Source organism: Protopterus annectens, chromosome 9.part0 (assembly GCF_019279795.1).
Source record: "Protopterus annectens isolate FY-2018-M chromosome 9.part0, PAN1.0, whole genome shotgun sequence".
Taxonomy (NCBI): Eukaryota; Metazoa; Chordata; order Ceratodontiformes; family Protopteridae; genus Protopterus; species Protopterus annectens.
Window position 1 is genome coordinate 1,357,271,293 of NC_056743.1, and position 24,373 is coordinate 1,357,295,665.

Here is a 24,373-nt window from a genome sequence, read left to right on the forward strand (position 1 = left end):
GCATAATGGGAAGCCTGGAAAACCTATGAAAGGATCACTCCAACAGAAGGGCTGAAGATTGGAGCCAAGGGGTGACTCGCTCTGAGGAAAATCTAGGCTTCATTAGCAGAGGGGGGAGTCAGTAAATGGATCTCTATTGGCTTTGGTCCCGATGAGAAAGAAGGTCTTGGATCTAAAGAGTTAGGAATTTTCAGAGCTGGACCTACAGCCCCTGCAGGATCCAGAGACTTTTTTCTGGACTCTTTACCAAGACTTCTTCTTTATACTTCTCTCTCTCCTTTTCCTTCTCTCTCTCTCAGTCCTTTTATCTTTCTCCTTTGATTTCCCTCTTTTACACTTTTCCTAGGCTGTCTCCACCATTCTCTTGAATGAGGGAGACCCCAAGAGGGAGAAGGCTGATTCTGTCATGGAGGCAGGGAGAAGGTATTTGAGAAACTTTGGGGGGGGGGTGAATATTTTGTGCCTACAGACAGAACATTTATTTGAAACCTGGTACCTTATCTGCCATTGCTAAGAAGAAAAGACCAGCAACAAGAAACAAAACTCTAACAAAGTCAACTATACATACAGACATATATATTTACATATGTGTGTGTGTATATATATATATATATATATATATATATATATATATATATATATACACACACACACACACACACACACACACACACACACACACACACAAAACACAAACTTTCTGGTGCACGTTAACACGCTGTGTGCTCGGACCAAACCAAAATACAAAAAGCAAAAAGAGTCCAGCACCACATATCAATATAACACCTTATCCTTAAAATAATAATAATAAAAAATGATGAAACCAGTTTGGATCTCACTTGTTTGTGTTGCTGGTTGCCTGCTACAACATTGTGGATTATTTTTATAATACATAAAATAATCTAAATTACAGCCGATTGCGTCTTTTTTGGATACCTTATTTTAAGGATAAGGTGTTATATTGATATGTGGTGCTGGCCTCTTTTTGCTTTATATATATATATATATATATATATATATATATATATATATATATATTTTTTTTTTTTTTTTTTACTAGAAGGGGAGTGGTCAAAAGAAAAAGGCAGCAATATCTCAATAGAATCCTAACACTAGTAAGAACATCACACGAGTAATACCAAAATCAGGATATACAGATATCTAGATGAAGGATTTCACTTATATGAAGGAATTCTATTAAAAAACCACAATATTCGCACTGAGCCATGGCGACTACGTCTGGCTAGTTCAAGTGGCAAACGAGATCTAAGAAACTGTGAGGGTGGATGGGGAATTATGGGTAGGGGAGGAGCCACAGCCTTGGATCCAAAAGTCTCAGAATTGCTGGCACTGGATGTGGTTTGACCCAGTATACTCAATAGTTGAGATGGGCAAAAAAGGTAACACTGGATCATTTTTACCTCTGAAGCCTTTTTCCACACTACAACCTTGAATGATGTTTGTACAGCAGCTGCTTTGTGTACCCTGAATACTTTCTCAGGGCACTACAAGCTGGATGTGATGTTCCAGCCTAGGTCTTCCTTTGAAGCCACAATAATAAGAGGTATGTTCTCATGAGAAGGGACCACCCAGGAAAGTTAGCTTGTCTCATGAGGAAAACCAGCCTGAATGGTTACCTTGGGACTCTGTTCTGCTGTTACTGAGAATGGCCTTCTCATGCCAGATATAAAGCTCATGTACTTATCATAACGATAACTTTGAAAGAGCAGAGCTTTCAGTAACATACCCTATCACTTTTCCTTCTCCCATCTCTTTTCTCACTTACTTTAGTCTTATGGTAAGTTATTGTCCACTTCTGTGGCATAATTATAGATCTGCACAGATGTTCCACCACAGGGCATTATGTAATGGGGAGAGACTGAAATAGCCTGGAAATTGTTATGTGGTGAACTGCCCTAACACCTGCCAGCATCTGTCTTGAGGTTACTGAGGGTGGACCTGCTCATACAGATCTGTCACTATGGTAAATATATACCTTTTTCATTCCACCCGTTTCTGAAGAGTTGTGTTGTACATAAACATTTTTGTATTTTGTTCTAGGTTTCTAGGTTATAACTGAAAAATATCACTTGTGCTAGCTGCATAACAACAAAGGGGGCAGGTAGAATGAATGAATAAATAAATTAACCAGCTGGAATGAATGAACGAATAAATAAATAAAGAATAAATAAATAAAGAAACAAGCAAATAAATAAGGTAATGTGTCAGAATAAGTACAAGCATTTTGCCTGTAAGAGAATAAAAGGCCATCTCTTCCTATGCTTCAGGTTGCATTTTATATGATATATCCTGTTAAAGGTGGTTAACTAGAGAGTGTTGAATATCATTGCCTGTACTTACCATGTTGAGTCCCTGGCTCATTTCGAACTCATCGTAACAACGATGTACACGATGTACGGCAGTCCTTGTCTTAGCTGAACTCATCTGTAGGTATTGCTGAAATGGCATGAAATGTAAAATGTCAGTGATTTATGACACAGCAACTTGCTCTTTCATGTGTTCTTGAACATATGCCTTATTTATGCACAATCATCTTCAACGTAGAAATTACCATTTAAATAATGCAGTATATTACATGAGGATCTTAAAACCTTGACACCTTAAAGGGAACATGAAAACATGTCCATTTAGATAAAGTTTGTCAGTGAGCTTCATGAATGTTGTGTCTTTACTTATTTCTGAGGTAATAAATGTGAAAACAGCTTAATCATCCCTCATTGTCTTAAAATTAAGCAAAAATACTTAAGTGATAAAAACATACTGAAGAAAATCAGCTTTGAAACCCAAACAAAACAAGACACCTTTTCCTTAGGGAATCAGCTAGGAGTTTGTCTCTAAGAATTTAAGAATAAAAGGTAGACAGAGAAATTGTGTCTCAGTGTAGTATTAATGTGATGTCCTTACATTCACCACTGCAGTATTCCTTATGAATGGGATTCCCTGCCGTGAAGCCTTCCATCCGGCCAGTTTACAAAAGTCTACCATTGCTTTAAGGTATGCTGAACGCCACCTGCGCATTACTTGCATACGGTAGGGCATAAAGGTGCCATTCAGGAGTTCCATCCTCAGAACATCTTTGCCACTAGTCCGAACACTGTTTTAACTGCTGGTCTGTTACATCCATCCATTTTTTTTACCTTTTTCTGTTTATGGGCTTTTTTGTGCTTCCTCTTGTTTGTTGGAGTCCTCACAGTACCCAGTTAGGTTTTTGGTTACTTTTTCTGTTTGTTTTGTGCTGTTTGGGGTTAATGTCATCCAGGAAGGGTAAATGCCAGTGTGGGAGACTTATTCCACATAAAGACCACCACGATAACTGTCTTTTTTGTCATGGTGCCACTCACGACGATACGTCTTGTTCAGTTTGTCAGACGTTTATCCCCAAAACTCTTCATAGTAGGCTTTCTTCCCTTTCCTTGTACCTTGAGAACCAGTGACTTAAGCTTCTTGCTGCAGGTACTATGGATGGAACTTCCTGCCCGAGGGTCAGCCGTCTGGGAATAAGAAGGTGCATAAGGTAAGACTGGAATCTTCCACTGTCCAGCCTCTGCCTGGAGTTTCTCCTGAGGTTATTATGCACCCAGAGGCTCACCTGGTTGTTTTGTCGGATTCTTCTACCACGTCTGGGTTGGAGGCCGGTGAGGATCTGGCAGGCAGCATGTCCGATGAGGCTTTGTAGGCATCTGTTTTGGGAGTTCAGAGGGAACCACGGTTGACTGTTTCCGAGGGGTCTAGTGGGGTCCAGCAGTTCCTCTTTAGGGAAGAGGTTCCTACTGCAGTTGTGGAATGCCGTCCTGAGTCTGGACCTTCTCAGGTTTCTAGGACGGCTGTCCCTTTAAAAGAGAAACAGAAAGCTAACCATGTTTCTTCTGCTCTTAGGGATCCACAAAGTGAGTGGCAGGCCTTTATTCAGGGGTTATTTAATGTTTTGTGGCCTCCACAAGGGGTTTTACTTCTGGCTCCTCCTTGTTCCGCCTCTTCCCCTAAAAGGCCCAGAGAACTGCATTCTTCTGAGGTGGATTAAATTTTAGGCCAATAGCCTTACTCTCACCAATTGCTAAAATAATGGAAAAATGTATACACAAACAACTACTAAACCACCTTATCCATAATAATCTACTTGCCAACTGCCAACATGGTTTTAGACCATTCCACAGCACAACAACCGCCCTACTATCCTTTGCTAACTCTATTAACGAAAATCGTAACAATACTTTCTCTTCTGCTCTATTTATAGACCTTTCAAAGGCCTTCGATATGGTGAACCACAACTTACTCATTGAAACCCTGAAAGCCCATTCACTTGACTCACAATCAATTAATTGGTTTAAATCCTATCTTGAAAACAGACAGCAGGCAGTCCTTTGGAATAATACTCTTTCTTCTTCCCTCCCTGTGAACATAGGAGTACCTCAAGGCTCTATTTTAGGTCCTCTTCTCTTCTCACTATTTATTAACAACCTACATACCAATATTCCACAAGCCACTTGCATCCAATATGCAGACGACTCAACATTAATTTGCACTGCCAAATCCATAAACTCTCTCCAACTCCAGACCCAAACAGTACTAAACAGTGTTGAAAAGTGGTTCATGCAACACCGCCTCCTTCTGAACCCCAAAAAAACAAAATTACTACTCTTTGCTCCTACCCCTAAGTCAACTCCCCCAAACTTCATAGTAACCTCCAACAATGGCACTAATATAGTCCCTGATACCACAACCCGCTTACTGGGAGTTACAATTGACAACACCCTCAGCTTTGACGACCATATTAACTCAACAATAAAAACTGTCAATGAAAAATTAGGATCACTCTATAAAATCAAACCCTTCCTCACCCCCCCAGCAAGACTTACTCTTGCTCAGACCCACCTTTCCTCTACCCTCTTCTATGCTTCTCCAATTTATACTAATCTATCTAGAAATAACATTAATAAACTGTCCACCTGTTATAATAACATAGCTAGATTTGCTACCTGTTCCCCCTATAGAACTCACCATTGCCAAAACCTCAAACAACTGGGATGGCTTGAACTGCATAATAAGCTTCTCTATCAGCAACTTGCTATAACTCAAAAAATCCTCTATCACCCCAATAATACACCAATCCCCACTAATTTGATCACCCCCTACAAAAATCTCTCTACACTTCGCTCAGCAAACAAACTCCTAGTGTCTACTGTCAAATCAAACAACAAAGCAGGGGACTCACTCTTCACCAATACAGTGGGAAAAAGTTGGAATCAACTTCCAACTGAACTTACCTCACTTGCTTCCACTCAACTATTCAAAAAGCATCATAAAGAATATCTAAAGAACCACTGGCTTTGTCCCTGCTCCAACCCTGACTGATTACACCCAATATACAAACATTTACAACACAATTTGGTTCCTAATGTGCTTTCTACTATAGCATCCACCCCCTAATCTTACATTCCCTCATCTTCTAAAAAAAAAAAAAAAAAAAAAAATTATTAAACACAACTACTTTCTTTAGGGTTTTTCACAAAGTATTTTTATCTCATCTCACTTTTACTGTATGTTACTAATTTATATTGTGACTATGTATACTGTAATATTGCACATTTGTCTCTGTAACTGGTTGGAGCTTTTCTCCCCGGGCCTCTACTGAAAATGGACATATATCCAGTTAGACTAGCCCGGTCAACAAATGTAAAAATAAATAAATAAATAAAATGACTCCTTTGCTTATTCTACCCAGATTCCTTTTCCTTTAGACTATGGGTCTGAGGAGGAGGATTCTCATACTTTAGATAATCCCTCTGAGGAAATTTCCTCTGGGGATACAATGTCTAGGATATTGGACTTTTTAAGTGGGATTGTGCCTAGGTTTTGGATATTCATAAGAGGTACTATGAATTACTGCGGATGGAATCTCTTAAACCTGTGTCCATTCCTCCTGTCTTGCCTGCTTTATTGGATGTTTTTCCACTGCCTCTAAAGTGCTGGATTCTCTGCCCTCTGCTCCCAGGAAGTCTGATAGATTTTACAGGGTGCCTGAGGATTGTTCCTTTTTGTTCAAATGTCCTGCTGCAGATCCCTTTGTGGTGTCTGTAGCTTCTGATAAGCCATCTCCCTTGCTTCCTTGGTCCAAGTTACTGCCTTCTGACAAGACCATGGATAGGCTGGGTAAGAAAGTTTATGCTTCATCTACTCTGGCTTTTAGGGCTATTAATTATCAGACTCATATCTCTAGGTATGTCTTGGCTCTTTTTTCTCAGGCCTGTCAAGTTCTTTCTGATCTTTCAGACTCTGAGAGTAAATCTTCTGCTCTTTCCTTGCTTGGAACTTCCTCTCAGGTAGTTTGTCATTCTATCAAATGTAGTTATGATGCAGCAGATGCTTCTTCAAGGGCTGCTGCTTCTGGTTCAGTTTTGAGGAGATATTCATGGCTTTGGCTTCAACCTTTGCCTGATGATATTAAGGCTAAGTTGCTGGATGCTCCTCTGGATAATACTCTTTTGTTTGGTGAAGCAGCTGCTGTTTTTTTTAAGTCTCTTCGTCCTGAAGGGGAAGGCTTTATAGGAGCTTAAGCATGTCCTTGTTTCTCCTGTGCCTACATTTCAGTGGAATTACCCTTCTAAGCTAACCTTTGTTTGTAGGCAGTCTTGCCCTCCTTCTAAAGGTAAAAAGGGTAGTAAACGGACTCCTCCTGCTAAGGCCACTCAGACTGCAGTGATTCTTAAGCCTTCCTTTCCTGACAAACCAGGTACTGTCTGACTATGCACCCATTCCCAGCCACATTCCTCTTTCTCTTCGCCTTTCTCTTTCTCTTCATGTTTGGCTCCGTATCACCTAGGATTCTTGGGTTCTGTCAATCATTCATCAAGGGTACTTCATGGTCTGGATTTCCCACCCTCCTTTTATAGGCATTCCTCACCCTCTTTGGGAACAGCTTCCTTTTTTCCCAGAGGTTCTTTGGGACCTCTTGTCTCAGGGCACTATTCAAGAAGTGCCTGTGTCTCAAAGGGGGAAATTCAAGGATATTTCTAGTGCCCAGAAAAGAAGGTACTTGGAGACCTATTCTAGATCTCTCCCATCTGAACACCTTTCCGAAGGTGCCTTCCTTTCAGATGTTATCTCTTCAGTCCTTTTTTCCCCTCTTGCTCCCCAGGGCCTTTCTGGTGTGCCTGGACCTCAAGGATGCTTATCTCCATGTTCCAATCCATCCTCTTTTCAGAAGATTTTTGTGTTTCTCTGTTGCTTCCTGGCATTTTCAGTTCTGTGCTTTGCACTTTGGTCTTTCTACTGCCCTAAGGGTGTTCACCAAATGCTTTGCTCCTGTGTTTGCCTTTTGCAGGCTTCAAGGGATCCAAATATTTCCTTATTTGGATGACCTGCTGATGCAAGCATCTTCTCCAGAGGACCTTTTGCAAAGAATTCATTTTACCATTTCTCTTCTTCAGAGCCTGGGGTTCACAGTAAACTTCAACAAGCCTTCCCTGACTCCTTCTCAGGATCATGTCTTTCTGGGTTGCAGGTTTCAAATGGTGCAAATGCTGGCATCCCTGCCTCCTCCAAAGGCATTTACTCTCATTTATTTCTTTCAAACTCTTCTTCCCCTGGCCTCCATTTCAACCAGGGAGTTTCTGAGAGCTCTGGGGTTCATGGCTTTCACCATTCCAATGCTTCCTCTGGCCAAACTCCACATGAGGAAGTTCTAGTGGTTTCTTAAGCTAGTGTGGCTTCATCAGGTGCATCCTCTAGACTTTCCTGTTCCTCTTCTCCTGTGTCTCAAGAAAGAACTTCTGTGGTGGATTCAGCAGTTGTCTCTGAATCCAGGACTCCCTTTTCAGCCTTCCCTTCCCTTTCAAGATCTGTTCACAAATGCTTCAGATGTGGGATAGGGAGCAACTTTTGGCTCCCTGAGGGTTCAGGGAGTGTGGTCGCCTTATCAGCGGAATGAGCACATCATCATCAAAGAGATGAGGGCTGTTATGCTGGCTCTTCAGGCCTTTCATCCTCTCTTCTCTGCAGGGCCTCTCAAGGTATTCACAGACAATACCACAGTCATGTGGTACATCAACAAACAGGGGGGTGGGGTACGAGATCCTACCATCTTTGCCAGCTAGCACTTCTGGTATGGGATCTGGCTATCCAATATTGTGTGACTCTTCGGGTAGTTTACATTCCTTCAGATTGGAACGTTGTGGCCAACAGTCTGAGCAGGTCCTTCACTCAGTACCAAAAATGGATGCTTCACAGGGATGTGTTTCTGGACATTGTTCACCAGTAGGGTACTCCTCAAGTAGATCTCTTTGCCTCCCCTCTGAACAGACAACTTCCTCTGTTTTGTCCCAGAGTCCCAGGTCCTCTGGTATGGAAGGTGGACGCCCTCTCATTTTCTTGGAAGGGGATGTTTCTTTATGCATTCCCTCCCCTTCCTCTCATTCCGAGAGTCCTGTTCGAGTTTCAAAATCTTGTTGTTGACTTCCTTTTGGCTGCGACAGCACTGGTTCCCTCTACTTCTGGCATCTAGCCAGGGGCAGTCATCAGAAGTTACCTCACAGGGTGAATCTCCTCACAGAAGACGGGGGGTCTCTCATCCATCCCCACCTGTCCATGCTTCAACTGACACTTTGGGTGATAGGGTTTTGATTTCTCATAGACACCTTTTCTCTGAGGACGTGCTGCAGGTCCTGCAGGAGGCCAGGAAACCTACTACTAGGAAATCCTACTTATCTAAATGGAAGAGGTTTTCTATTTGGTGTCTTTCTTGTGGCCTGGGCCTACTTTCTGTGGATGTTCCTTTGGTGCTTTCTTATTTGTGTGAGTTGCACAATGTTGGTTTGGCCTATTCTTCTATTAAAGCCCACTTATCAGGTCTTTCTGCTTGTCTGCCTTTAACTCCCCCTAGCTTCTACATTTGAGGCTAAGCAATTTCTTAAAGGCGTCCTTAATATTAGACTTCCCAGGAAGCCTGTTTCTCCTCCCTGGGATCTTAATTCTGTTCTGGAAAAATTGACTCAGGCTAATTTTGAGCCTGCTGTTTCAGCTTCCTTGCAACATTGTTCTTGGAAGACAGTTCTTTTGTTAACTCTTACTTCTGCCAAACGGGTGTCTGAGTTGCAAGCCCTTATGGCTTGCCCACCTTTTTTGATATTTCATAAGGACAGGGTGTCCTTGCGTACTAATCCTTCTTTCATGCCCAAGCTGGTTAATGAGTTGAAACTTAATCAGTCTATTAATCTGCCTACTTTTTTCCCTCCGCAATCTGACAGTGAGAGGGTGCTGCATACCTTAGATGTGCACAGGCAGCTCAGATTGTATTTGGATAAAACTAAAGCTATCAGAAAGTCTGACCAGTTATTTGTTTTCTTTCATCCTAGGTCTTTAGGTTTGGCTGTTTCCAAGCAAACTATTTCCACTTGGATTACAAAGGCTATTTCCTTTTGTTACACTTTTTATGGTGACAGCCTTCCTTCTTCTATAAAGGCTCATTCCACTACAGCTGTGGTTTCTTCTGGTGCTTTTTTCAAGGGCTTAGATGCTAATTCTATTCTTGAAGCTGCTACCTGGACTTCTGTGCGTACCTTCACCAAACATTACCAGTTGGATGGTATTTCCAGAGCCAGAGCTGGTTTTGTTGCTGCCATTCTTCATGGCTTCTTGGAGGCCTCTGCTGCTTCCTCCTCTCAGGTTTCTTCTTGAGCTTTTGCACTCTCCCATTCCTAAGGAATACTGCAGCGGTGAATGTAAGGACATAGTACAGTTGTGTAAAATCTTACCATAACGGTAAAGCTCCTTGCCTTCACTGCTGCAGTATTCACTCCTTCCCTCCATCCACCTGGTCTTTTTCCCTTCCTGGCTGTACAGATTTTCCTTGGTTTTCCTTGGACTGCTGTTCCTACTGGGGTAATCTGTTCTGAGAATGGTATATCTAAAAGTCACCTTTATGCCCTACCTTATGCAAGGAGTGCGCAGGTGGGGTTCAGCATACCTTAAAGCAACAGTAGACTTTTGTAAACTGGCCTGACGCAGGGCTTCACTGCAAGGAATGCCATTCATAAGGAATACTGCAGCAGTGAAGGCAAGGATATCTACTGTTATGGTAAGATTTTACACAACTGTACTTTTTATCTAGTTTCCCTCATTATACCTTCACTCTACCCTTTAGTCACCATGGGATGCAAATTGCACAACACATTCCAGTTTAATAAAAGAATAATGTAACTTAGAATAGAAACTTTAAAGGCTCTGTAGCTTGTCAGCTGGCTGCTAGCAAATATAGTTAACAAGATACCATTAAATTGGCACAGATTCAGCACAGTTTTCCAAGCTACATTAATTAAAATAATTCAGTGTACGGTATTGAAAGCACAATTCAACAGTCTTAAAACTAATTACATTCAAGGAAAGCTAAAAATAATGGATTATTTTGAAAAAGAATTCTAATGCCCTAGAAAGGTGTTAGTCAACACACGGCAGTAAATCCACAGTGATGAATATCTGAAAAGAGCCTAAAATGACTTCAATAGGTTATTTTTATTACAGATCAAGGAATCAAACATTTATTTGTATGCTGTCTGCTAAACGTGCAACAAAACATTTTGGAGACTATACAAAATTGTGTTAAGCTATATGCATACACACACATATTCATTTATAATTTATAGCCTAAAAATCCATCTTGTACACAATTAGGCAGTGTCCTTTTGAAGGTGTGGCTGCTGCCCACACAGTGCTTAGCAAATATGTACTGATGACAAGCCTGTTCAGTACAGCTTTATGAAACACAGTAACTTTTTTAGACAGCATTATTTGCCTTCTTTATCACTGCATAATCCAGTGCAAGAAGTTGCCTGCTAAGAGATCTGTGCAGTCCAAATTAGATGCTCAGAATTTATTTGTTTGGTTATCGAAAGTGTTTTTTTTTCAGGTGTATCATGTCATTGGGATGCTCACATACCGACAACATTAATTACCAATGAATTCCATCATAACTGCATTGCATTGGAGAATTATGTAATTTTAGTTTGCACTATTTACTTGCTTTACTGCATACGTTGCTGCAGTCATGAATATTGCTTGCTCTACAATCTCTAGTTATCAAGGTCAATGCATTCAAGTAATATTTTTTAAACAGAGTAAAGCAAACAGAGAGATGATTGAGACATGGTCTTTCAAAGAGGTATAGATAGCTATGACCTGGAAAAAATATTTGACAATGTACATATTAGAGTCTCCTCTTTAATTGTTTGTATGTGGAGTGGACTGGTCCAGTGGTAATTGCCTTAAATCAAAGTACAACGGACTTCCATATTACTCAAGAACTACTAGCAACTCAGTAATGGGATAGCATACAAAAAAAATATTTTCCTTGTTTTAGATTTCCTTTAACTTTCAACAACTTTAAAACTTCAGAAATAGATTCCAAAGTGTTTGTCTCCTGTAAATTAAATTTCTGTGGTGCAGTCCTGTGAGATTTGAGAATGCCTTTATCAGGATATGGACAGGCTGTTTCAAGTAAGTGGTCAGCTCCCCAACAAATGTAGGTTCTAAAATTAAGGGTGCAGTAAAATAAAAAGTACAATGTCCTTAAAAACTGTGCTACAGTTCACAGGCAGTAATGAAAATGTAATGAAAGGTATGGTTTTGTATGTGGCTAACCTAGACTGCATACACTGAAACATTAACACCTGTTATACAATGGATCTTGTTTTCACAGCAGCTGTAGTTTACTGGCACGCCCAGCCAACGTGCCTATACAGCTGTGCATACTTCACATTCCTGTCCTGTTACTTTTTAACCTAATCAAGAAAACAACATGAAATTTCTCAGGTGGACGTTCTTTAACTGGATATAAAATTCTTCTTCTTCTTTCGACTTCTCCCGGTTAGGGGTCGCCACAGCGGATCACCGTCCGCTCATGATTGGCAGTAGAGTTTTACAGTGTCGAGTTGCCAGGCCTGGTGCCCAACCTTCCACAGAAGGCACACACACTCACGCACTCACTCCTAGGGATAATTTAGAGTGTCCAATCCACCTACAGCATGTCTTTGGGATGTGGGAGGAAACCGGAGCACCCGGAGGAAACCCACGCGACCACAGGGAGGACATGCAGACTCCGCACAGAAGGCACCCCAGCCGAGGATCGAACCAGAGAACCTCTTGCTGTGAGGTGGCAATGCTAACCGCTGCACCACCGTGGCCGCCTGTAATTGTCTCTAAATCAACATTCTTGAATCATGAGCATTATTATATTTAAATCATGAATAGTATTGCTTTAATTTCTTAAATCACTATTTATTTTATTTTATTATTTTATGTTTGTTTTCAGGGAAAGACCGACTGGACACATGTCCATTTTTCGGCGCAGGCCCAGGGAGAAAAACTCCACATTGAACATACAAAAATACAATATGTCAACAGTATACATAGGGCAAAGAAATAAGAAAACTAGCTAAGAACAGTTTGGACAATTAGCTATACAAAAAGGCTAAGTGTAGACAATACACAATGAGTTTTACCAAATCAGTATGAAATCAAATCAATAAGAAACAAAAGATTAAACATGAGTAGAGAGATATTACATCATTAAACATTTCTGTGTAAATAAACAGAGACCAATATGATACTACAATTTCTGAATATAGTTTACAAAGAACTTGAAATGTCATGTCTCAATATGTCATCAGCTCTACAGTGCTATAGTATTGTGTAAAGTTAGTATGCAAAGAGGGATAGGTAATAGAATAGACAGAGGGAGATAGTTTAGTCAGTAAGTGAAGCAAAGCTAGTAGCATAGTCAGAGGGAGATGTTAGTCTGGTGCACAGCAAGGACACAGCCATTTATTGAATAAGTGGCTTTTTAGTATTGTTTTAAACTGGCCTAGTGATGTAACCATTGTAATGTTTTCTGGTAATGCATTCCAGATTTTACCTATATAATTTGAGAAGAGGGAATCTCCAGCTTGGTTTTTGGTTATATTGATTTTTATGTGGTGTTTGTTAGTGGAGCATAGGGTTCTTTTCTGTAAGTGGCATATGGTTGAAGTAATATTTGTAGGGCAGGTGTTTTCTCAGGTTCATAGAGTATTTTATGGGTCATGGTTAACTGGATGCAGTGAAGGAGATGGGGGAGCACTAGCCAGTTGAGTTGTCTGATTGCTATACAATGGCAAGCTCTAGCTGGTAGGTTTGTAGCATATCTGGCAATTTTGTTATAGCAAGATTCAAGTTTTTTTTTTTATATTTGTGAGTATGGGAGCTGCGTACAACAGTGTGGAGATTAAGTGAGCTTAGGCAATGGTAGTTTTAGCATTTTTAGTGAAGTAGTGCTTCTTCCTAAACAATGTTCTGAGTTTTTTGTGTATTATTTTATTATTTAGGAAATGTGAATATCAACTTCTAAGTTGCAATCAACTTCAGCTCCTAAAAGTTTGGTGTGGTGATGGGGAGATGATGGTGTTAGTTACTGATACAATGTTGAAAGTGTTAGTGGGTGAGGCTGGTTTAGAGGGTTGGAAAATCATAAGTGTGTTTTTGGGGTTTAAAATTAGCTGAGAGTTTGTAAGATAGGTCTCAACTGCTAAAAAGGATAGTTGTGTTAAATTTTGAAGTTCTTGAATTGAGGGAGCAGCACATATCACTGACGGATCGTCTGCATATTGGATGAAAGAGGCTTGTGGGGTTGAGGTGTGGAGGTTACTTGTAAATATTGACAAGAGTAGTTGGCCTAAGACTGAGCCTTGGGGGACACCTAGAGTCATTGGTAGAAGGGGGTGATATAAAGTCTGTTGCCAAGAGACTGTTTGCTGGCATCCAGTAATGTAATCCTGGAACCAGGCAATAGTAGATTGACTAAAATTTAGTTCTGAGAGAATGTTTAGAAGCTTACTATGGGAAACCATATCAAAGGTTTTTGATAGATCCAGGAAGATACAGGATGCATAATTACTGTTATTCCTGTGATAGTTGACAGTATTGGTGAATGCCATTAGAGCGGTTGATGTACTATAAAATGCTCAAAAGCCATGATAGGTGTTGGTTAGAAATCTGTTAGTATGCAGGTAATCAGTAACTTGCATGTGAATGATCCTTGCTAGTATTTTGGACAGTGGTGATAATATTGCAATTGGTCGGTAGTTAGTGAGATCTGTTGAAGAGCCACCTTTATGTAGAGATATAATGTGAGAGGTTTTCCAAATGGGAGGGACTTGTTGTTCTGCTATGGATCTATTGATAAGAATTGATACAGGATAGGCTATTACATCTGCTGTTAGATGTAGGAAATGGCTCAGGCTTGTTGGCTGTTGGTGAAGCACCCACCAAGAGGAGAAAACGCTGAGAGAAGAAGGGAGCCACTTTTGAGATTTTAAGTATTTTTCTCTGTTTATTTGCTAAGTTGTTCTGCATAGTTGCCTAGTTTGAGCATTTTCTGGCTTGTTAAACTTGATTTCTACATTAGTAGCTGTATTTAGAGCACAACCAAAAGCTGTTTACTGAATTTCCTGTTTGCACTTAATTTTAAAATCGTTTTTTCCCAAAACTTGCATATTTTCTGTCTTTGACCTAGCACTCTTGTGTGGGGTCATTTACTGCACTGTTATAACTTGATATTACTTGTGAACCTCTGCTGTCTCTGAAAAAACAAAAACAAAAAAAAATCTTGCTTTTTTCCCACTTTTCTGAGATTTAAAAAAGTTCAGTTACAGGCTTGCTGTTCTTGAACTGTTTGTAAGTTTCTGTGAGGCCATTTTTGCTTGGGCTAAAGGAAAGTCTCTCTGTTGATCAGTGGCAGTGAAAAACATTGAGCAGCTTCCCTGCCCCCCGTGGGAGTGGTTACTGACTTGAAACTGTAGTTTTATTGGCCGTATTGGGTCAATTTCTGGCTCTTTCCAGTCCCTGCTATCAAGCACGCTTTAGTGCGGAGTTGCCACTAGAGCAGCATCGGGCCGCGCCAGTTTAACAAGGTTAAACTTTTTCTGGCTCCATAAAGTCTGTTCTTCATTTTTTCCCTTAGAACTGCTCTACTAGTAATCTAAACAGTATATCCCTTAACTAAAAAGCGCAGCACTTGTTCTTAAAAAGCTTTTTTTTTTTCTCCAAAAAAAAAAAAAAAAGCTCAGCACTTGTCTTAAAAGCATCTTCTTTTCAGGCTTAGCACTTCTGTATTATACAAAGTCCCTCACTAGCGAAACCCCCAGGAGTACCCACTTCCTTATTAAGTCCTCTCTTATTCAGTTACACCCCTAACTTCTTAATTTCTCTAGCATGTCGAAGGGCCAGATGCTGGCGTCCTCTCCTGTCCAGTTGGTGAATCTGGGAATATTGAGGCAATGTTACAATTGCCTCATGTACACAGACAACCCTCTCCTCCTCCCACATAACACAAATACTTGCGAGAGATGCAGCTATTTAGCCAAACTGGAGGATGAGCTCTCTCAACTCAGGACTGGCAAGACCAGACAGGAGGAGAAGGCAACTACACACACCACAAAACCAGTCTCACATAAAGCTATCACAACAATGAATCAAACACATAAACACACAAAGACATACTTGGAGGCTCTGAGCAAAAATGTACCTAAACAGCAGAGGCCTCCAAAGCAGACACCCAAGCAACCGCCACTTCATGACACACCACAGGCAACACATAAACCACAAAATCAGTGTGCAAAGCAGTCACAGCCCTTAAGGCCAAATACAACACCAAACATACTTGTCATAGGTGACTCCATAGTCAGACACACTGATGTCCCACTCACCAGGCTGAACAAGGAGAGGGTCACAGTAAGCTGCCTATCGGGCGCTAGAATCCGCCACATAACACAAGCACTCGGGTCACTCCACAGCAAGTACAAATATGACACAGTCATTGTCCATGCTGGTGTGAACGACCTGAGACGTACCTCCCTGGACTACATGAAAAGAGACATAGAGGAGCTCTCTGATTATGTAGCCCAGGCAGGTATGACCCTGACCCTGAGCAGCATCCTTCCTTCACCAAGAATGATGCCACAACATAGAGACAAGATGATCAGCTTTAACAATTGGCTTAATTTCTGGTGTCATTCAAAGGGGATCCAGTGTCTGTCTGCCTGGGATGACATGCTTGATAAGCCACGCTGCTTCACAAAGGACGGCTTGCACCTGTCACCCCTGGGATTCCGGATATTGGCTAAGGCTCTTGCCACCCCCATAGTGCCTTTTTTAGGCAAGGCTCAAAGTCTAAACCTACCACCCTAGAAAACAAAAATGGGAAGAAACTAAGGGTAATGCTGCTCAATGCCAGAAGTCTAAATCTCAAAATGCACGCACTCGAGGCCCTTCTCAGTATGGAGAACATCGATGTCTGTGCTGTGACTGAAACCTGGTTCAAGGCTCCTGAGAGCACCCCGGCACTATCAGGTTTTACCTCATATCATGCGTTCCGGCCCCAAAACCCGGACCACACCAGAAAAGGAGGGGGTGTATCCATATTCATCAAGGATACCCACACCTCCAGGTTGGTGGCAATGCACGAAGCATCGGAAACCATCCAGGTGCAAGTAACCATAGGCAAAACTGCTCTACAATTTGTAGCATGCTACAGGCCACCCTCTCAAACTCAGGAACCCCACACAGCCTTCCTGAAGACACTGGAGGGTATAAATGTATCTCCAAACACCATTATATTGGGTGACTTCAACTACCCGAATATAGACCGGGAACATTACTCAAGCCCAATCTTTCTAGCCCAAAGGTTCCTGGAGTTCATAAATTCAAATGCCATGGAACAACTAGTCACCGTTCCCACAAGAGGAGAAAATATACTAAATCTCATCATCACAAACATGGGGACAAAATGCTCCACACCAGAAGTATATCTCTCATTGCTGAGATCAGACCATAAACTAATCTCACTGGATATCCACATCCCGCCCCCACTACTCAAGACTGGTGTGGTATCCTTCAAGGCCCCCGAGCCAGTGGAAACCACAACCCAAGCTGCGGAAGCCCTTACAAATGCCTTCTACGAACACCTCCAGGACTGCATGGATCAGGCAATCCCTAATAAAACCAAGACTCTTTCCACCAAGGGCAAACGTCCAGTCTGGTGGACCCCAGCCATAAACAAACTTTACAATAAGAGGAGAAAGCTGCTACATGATAGAGCAAAATCCATAAAAGAGAAGACACCTTTGATCATTATTAGTAAAAAAATACGAGCACTCATAAAATCATCCAAGGCCAACTTTGAGAGAAAAATTGCCATAGATTCAAAAGACAATCATAAGGCCTTCTTCAGCTATGTTAGAAACCTGGGTGGAAACTCCCAGATATGCTCAGAATTAGTCCAAAATGATACAAAAATCACTGAACCCACAGACATTGCCAACATACTGGCAGACAGGTTCAGTGCAAAACTTCACCCCCCTCTCCCCCCCCAAAAGGAGAGATAACTATCCCAGCGGAGTGCAGCCTCCCAGACATCTCCAATGTGCAGGTGAAAGCTGCTCTCTCTAAAGCTAAAAACACAGCATCAATGGGACCGGATGGTGTCCCCGGCTGTGTGCTACACGAACTCAATGAGGAACTAAAGCCGCACATAAGGCAGCTGTTTAATCTTAGCCTTACCACAGGATACGTGCCCAAGGAGTGGCGTACGGCAACTGTGGTCCCACTCCACAAAGGCGGTGCCTCTACGGACCCTGGTAATTACCGCCCCATAAGCTTAACAAGCCTGGTCTGCAAAGCTATGGAGAGGATCATAATGGAACTCATAAACAAAGACATAGGGACTTGCAGACATTGGACCCGACCCAGTTTGGCTTTGTCAAGGGCAGATCATGCCTTTTGAACTTGGTTGACTTCTTCGAAACAGTCACCAAGGCCATTGATGAGGGAATGGCAGTCCATACAGCCTACCTTGACCTTGCAAAAGCTTTCGACACAATACCCCACTCGGGTATTATAGAGAAACTTACCAGCTTAAATGTAAACCCATATGTCACAAGATGGATTGCAAACTGGCTAAAGGACAGAACCCACAGGGTTAGAGTAGCTGGCGCCATGTCAGACTCCAAGCCGGTCACAAGTGGTGTCCCACAGGGCTCAGTCCTTGGCCCCCTGTTGTTCGGCATCTACTTCTCAGAAGTACAGGCAAACATAGGAGGACAATGGCTGACAAAGTTTGCAGATGGCTGAAAACTGGGAGCCATAGTGGAAAGTACATCGGACACAGATATTCTTCAGAGGGGTCTCACGGAAACTGATAGCTGGTGCCAGAGCCATGGCCTGAAGTTAAATGCCAAAAAATGTATAGTCATACCCTTCGGGAAAAACAAGGTAACCCCAAGCTACCATATAGGTGGCAATCCACTAAGCACAGAAGAGGTTATCAGGGACCTGGGGACCCAGGTTGACAGTGGCCTTTCTTTTGACACTCACATTGCTAAAGTGGTTAGAAAAACCTTCTACATTGCCCACCTGATCATGAAGGGATTCACATCCAGATCAAGTGAGGTCATTGTTCCCTGTACTCTTCACTTATCAGACCAATGATTGAGTACAATGCCCCATTCGGGATGTATCTCACCCGACACCTGCAGCAATTGGAGAGACCCCAAAGGTTCCTCACCAAAAGGATAAAGGGACTCCAAAATCTGTCATATGCTGCCAGACTGAAGAAACTCCAGCTCTATTCAGTCGCATACCATCTGCTCAGAGGTGACCTGTGCCTGACATACAAGGCCATGTCCAACCCAGAATTAATGGACATGCTCCACCTCAAAAAATCCAAATCTACCAGATCCACTAGAGCAAGCGACTTAAACCTTAGCACAGATATAAATAGGACATGCTGGAGGGATAGATTTGTCACCCAGAGACTCCCTATGTTGTGGAATAAAATCCTGGTCCATGTGAGGCAGAGCACCTCGCTGGCTATGTTCAAGAGAAATCTTGACCGGTGGATGGGAGATCGTAGGTTTACCCCGGGAATCATCTCTGTGTCACTGCTGGACAGAGGCGCAACAAACTAATGGGCACAGTATTTTTTAACATAAGGGGTGGCGTAAGCCACAAAACTCTGGGCTAGGCTTATAAATGCCTTGGGGCAGATAGCCTAGTATAAACCTATGAACCTATGAAATCGGCAGGTGAGTTGCCTGCAGTTAATGTAGTGGGTTTTTAAGCAGCTGTTTGATTGTCTCTGTAGGTACAGGTTGCAGGGAGAAGGTGGATTTAATACTGGAAGAGGCATAGGTAGTTCTGATAGGTGAGAGGGTTTGATTGTTGGACAAAGCTAATATAGCTTCAATAAAGTAGTTATTAAACTGGGTGGCAATATTGTCTGAATTATTAGTAGTGGTAGGAGGGGGTGTGCTGACTTTGCCTGGTAGAAGTATATTGTTTATAGCTGTCCAGAATTTTTGCAGGTTAGTGCAGTGCTTTGATTTTATTTCTGAGTAGTAATTTATTTTGTTTTGCTTAATTTGCTGCTTTGCTTTGTTTCTAAGTTCCCGGTAAGTTTGTAGAGTGGGTTGGGACTTTGTTTTGTTCCAGGTTGCCCAAGCCTTGTCTCTAGATTTAAATACTGATTGTGTTTCTTTTGTTAACCATGTGGCATAATTTGATTTGACACATATATTTCTGCTGGGGCCTGAGAATTTAGTATAGATAGCTAGGTAGAGTTAACGTAATCAATGGCTTCCTGTAGGGGTAGAAGTTTCAGTGGTGTCCAGTTACAATGCTTGAGTATATATATCAGGTTGTTGGGGTTCAGTTGTTTTTTTGTTTATTTGTTTAAATGTAGTTTGCTTAAATTAATTAGCTTGTTTCCTAAATAAATAGGTTGGGAAGTGGTCACTGAGACTATCTGGTAGACAGCCAGAATAGGCGTAGAGGGCAGGCCTACTTGTTAATATCCAATCTAGACAGGAGTGTTTGTTGGATGGCTTATTAATCCTAGTGGGTGTCTGGATTACTTGTATGAAGCCATGCAGGTTGATGCAATTTTTGGGGTTTTGCAGTCTAACCAGTCTACATTGAAGTCGCCCATAATAATTATATCCTGAGGTAATATTTTACTGCTCCAGTGTAGTATATTTTCTAAAGCTTGTATATTAGCCCCTGGTGGCATATAAATACCCATTATGTATATATGTTTCTTGGGGTTAATGTGTAGTTTGGCAAATACTACTTCAGCATTGTTAAGGTTTAGAGTCTTTTCACTTAAGGTTTCTATAGAGAGGTGGCTTTTAAAGAGTTGGGCCACGCCTCCTCCTGTTTTACATTTCTGTCTGTACATATGATATTGTATCGTGGTGGTAGTATTTAATTGCTGGGGGTGGTAGGTTTTAGTCAAGTGTTGGTTAAAAGTACTGTTGTTCAGCATTGCTACATTTCTTAGCAGTGCTTTTGTTTGCTGACACTCATGACTTTCAATAAATATTTTAAAAGCAGTTGCAGCCTTTCTGTTGGTAAACATATACTTCATCCTCATATATTCAGTAATTCAGTGAGGCTTTCTTAAGTGTCTGGTATAGTAAGTATCCCTGTGAAACCCTCCCTTGGGCACCAGATACTGACCTAGACAGGTCCATCAGGGTGCTTTCTGCTGGACTCCCTGTTATCACTTTTCAATTGCATCAATACGTGGAGTGAATTCTGGTCTGTTACTCCCCTTGGAGTACACATACTTGGTCAGTCATTTCACTTCAAAAATGACTTTAGTAATCCATTTTTCTTCAGTTTCAGGTCTAGTAATGCATCTGTTTAGGGGTTAGGTTAGGCTTTGTTTTGTTGTTGTTAAAAGTGGGGGAAGGGTGCCAGTCTTTGCTTCTGTCTTGTACATTTGTTGGCTGTTTCTCTCTTGGCTCTAGCAGACAGACCCAAAACATCCATTTGTTAAACGCTTCTTAACTGGTTTATGTGACTTCTTTAGGCACAGTGTCCTGCATTAACAGTGTACCCTTGACAGTCACACCTTAAAATCATTTAATCCAACCGCATTCTCCAGCTCTACAGTCAGTTTCTGGCTTAAGGCAAAATTTATCAATAGACTGTCATTTATATGCTGAAATTATGCTTTGCAAGGCTATATTATTCAAACATCTGTTTGTATTTGTCCTATATGGAACGAATACTTATTGGATTAGTAGCAGTGAGTGTGTGTATACCATTATAATAAGCAAAAAAGAAAATTATCTGTTTCAAATTCCACTGGAACTGGTACCTTCAACAGTTTTCATGGACATTTTTACAAATGTTTCATTGTCAATTTGTGCTGCTTAGTGGCATATATGGATAAAGCCCCGACTACAACCCAGCTGACATAAGTTTGCAAAGTTGCTTGGGTGACTTATAGTGCTGACAGGAAGGATGGGCACCGCCAATTGACAGTGCCTTCCTGGGGGGGGGGGGGGGGGGCTGGTGGTTCCCTGGCCTACTATGCCTGCTTCTCTAGTGCTGTGGGATGAAGGTCCCACAAACATCGAAAGCAGGAGATAGTTTGGGAAGGGTGTACACTATGTCTGCCCAAGCTGGTGGTGGTAGCTGCTGTCCCCATTAATATCACTACCTTTCTTTGTGGTGAAAACTACACCAAAACCACAACACTTGCACCACCCACAGCCCAGCTTCTCTTCACTCATTTCCCTGTGCCCATCCCTCCCACTTTTCTGCCCTTTTAATGACATTAACAAATACATCATTATGAGGTGGAATGCCTTCTTTTTGTCTTTTTTTCAGCTAGCCCCAGATTTCAGTGCATTGCTTTAGTGATGCTTTTCATTAGGAAAAGTTAATCTGAGGCTGCATTTTTACAAATTCTAGTATTCTGTTTGTGCAGATAAGCAAAATACGATAGTTGTATAGTGCTTTCCAGACTACCGGACTATCATGCTGATTTCTAGATAGTATAGAAAAATACCTGATAGGTGGTAATGCTAGTCCCCATATGTGAAGGAGCTCATATTCGTGGATGTAGTGGAAATTTTACGTAGTCCCTGTAGTAATGCAGGTATGCACATCACCACTCTGGGGAGGAGTTAGGGCTGCAACTGAAAAAATGCTCTCCATTGCTGGGATGTTGGTGAGAACACAGGCTTCCCATGATGTCTGCCTGGATGACCCCTCCCCCTGCTCTCACCAAGGAGGATCTGAATGAGTGCTCCACACCACCAGGGAAAGAATGGGCCATTGAGGAGGCAAGATGGTCACTGGGCTTAGGGGAGAAGAAACTAAAGAAAAAAAAATGAGCCGTCAGTTTATGGCTGCGAGACTGCTTACAGAATGTTTCATACCATTTGATTCATTAATATCTTAATTTTTTTTCTGACTTGAACCATGGATAGTTGCCACTAATGATCTGTTCAGACAAGCCATTTCTTACAGACATTGACACTTACAGACAACCTTTGTTATCTTTGAAAATGCATACAGTGGTATTAGGACCAATGATCCCACAGATACCCTTGAAATCCAGCTGAATATACTGCTATCTTGCAGATGTCCTTCCAAGGATGCTGGGGTGTTAGCAGCCTCATGCATTTTGAGCCATTTGGTATCTAGCACATATTCTGGGTAAGTTTTCTGTTTCCAGACAAGTGTCAGACCACACAACACTGGGCAAGGGACTTAACTTGCACTGTCCCTAGGTGCTCCTCATGTAATATGTTTGATACTTTGGGACATAGTTTGCCTGAAATTAATATTAAGTTGCTACACAGTGAAATTCCTGGATCTATAGACTGCTTCTCTTTCAAATCAGCAAAATCAGGGTCTTACAAGTTATTAGGTTTAAAATTACTTTTATTTATTTTTATTTTATTTATTTTACATTTGTTAACCGGGGGTGTCTGACTGAGCCGAAAAGGCCCTTTTTCAGCAGAGGCCCTGGGAGAAAAGCTCCACAAAGAAAAATTACAGACACATTTAGTTATTTAGACATAATCAGTATGTTGTACATATGCAGTTATGAGTATGTTGTACATATGCAGTGATACTGGACCACTCTTGGTTTCTGTTTGCACAGCAGTGTTCTTTATGAACAACTGCACGATAGTTTTTGTGCAGTACACACACAATGAGTCTGCAAATATTGGTACATAAGGATTTTCATTGACTAGTTATGAAAATCCATCAGCATTACTATGGCACATGTTCAAAGTGGCAGGGGTTTGACTGCCTACAGACAAAAAGTAATCAACTATTGTGGTCTTGAAACTTGCCATAATCTAGTCAGGTCAAGAGCTTTACATCAAAAACTGTCCTTTAAAAAATGAGATCAACTTATGTCTAAATAATACAGTGTGTCACACTATTACAGATTAGTAACTACTAAAACATAAAGTATTAAGTGAAAAACACTTAATACTTTATGTTTTAATGAGTGTCATGCCTTACTGACTTTTCACTAAAATGTATGCAGCTTAACAGTTGGGAGAGGGTTGCTTATCAGTACTGTTTAAATGCTACTGTCTCAAGTAAAGGTGCTGTCTGAAAAGTTGCAAACTAAATTCCAAATCACAAACACCTTGAAATTCTTTGGCTTGTTACATCAGTCATGTAAACCTCACTCGTTAGGTTGCTTCCTCCCACAGCTCTATTGGCTCCCATATAAGTACACTTTAAACTGTAGTAAAAGAGAAGGAGAGGGTGACATAAGGTGTTAATAACCTTATTTGTTATAACAGAGTAAGCTTTTAGGCTAAGCTGTTTTAAAAAAGCCGACAACTTGTTAAGGTACTCAGAACTACATGCACAACTAAACCCTTTCTTTTATAAATTCTGGTCTTCCTAAATCCCACAAACTCATTGGTAAAAGTGGTTTACTTTATTTCAATAAGAAAGGTATGCAAAACAAGAAAGTCCAAAGTACCTACTGCCTTTCCTGATTGTTTCTGTAGACGTGCACAGCTGTGAAGTCAGGACCAGCCCTTTTCATTATACTATTGGCTATCCACCACTTTTCTGGTCTAGTCAGTCTTCCCCCTCCCCCACAAGACCAATTACAGCCTAACCTAGATTTCAAGACAGCTACGGTAAAAAAATTAAAATACATATTTTTTAACTTTCCCTTAAATTAGGCTCATTGCAAACCTGTATGTACCAGATAGAAGTAGTCACTACTAATTTTATTCAGTTTGTAACCCTGACTGAACTCCTGGGGGCAGACATCGCAATGAGTTTGTTTTAATCTAAGGAAAAATCTTCCCCAAGATACACTATGAGTCCACTGTTTCTGAGAATACAATGGCCATAGCTGGACTTTCACATAAGAGTTCCATTCACTTAGAAAGGAAGAACAGAGAACAGCAGCTAATTTTGATAGGCCTTAGTAAAAGTATTATTTACTGTTACACTGTGCCTTTTACAAATGTGTTTCCTGCTGATGTGTTGC

At 41.3% G+C, this 24,373-nt stretch overlaps 1 protein-coding gene across 2 annotated transcripts in view; it reads right to left on the reverse strand.

Moving 5' to 3' along the window:
• Positions 1-24,373, reverse strand: part of CCDC105 (coiled-coil domain containing 105) — a 560,734-nt gene that overhangs the window by 63,981 nt on the left and 472,380 nt on the right. For both annotated transcript variants that reach the window (XM_044084342.1, XM_044084343.1), the window contains exon 6: positions 2,362-2,457. In XM_044084342.1, coding sequence (XP_043940277.1) covers positions 2,362-2,457 — 96 coding nt within the window. The remainder of the gene's footprint in view (positions 1-2,361; positions 2,458-24,373) is intronic.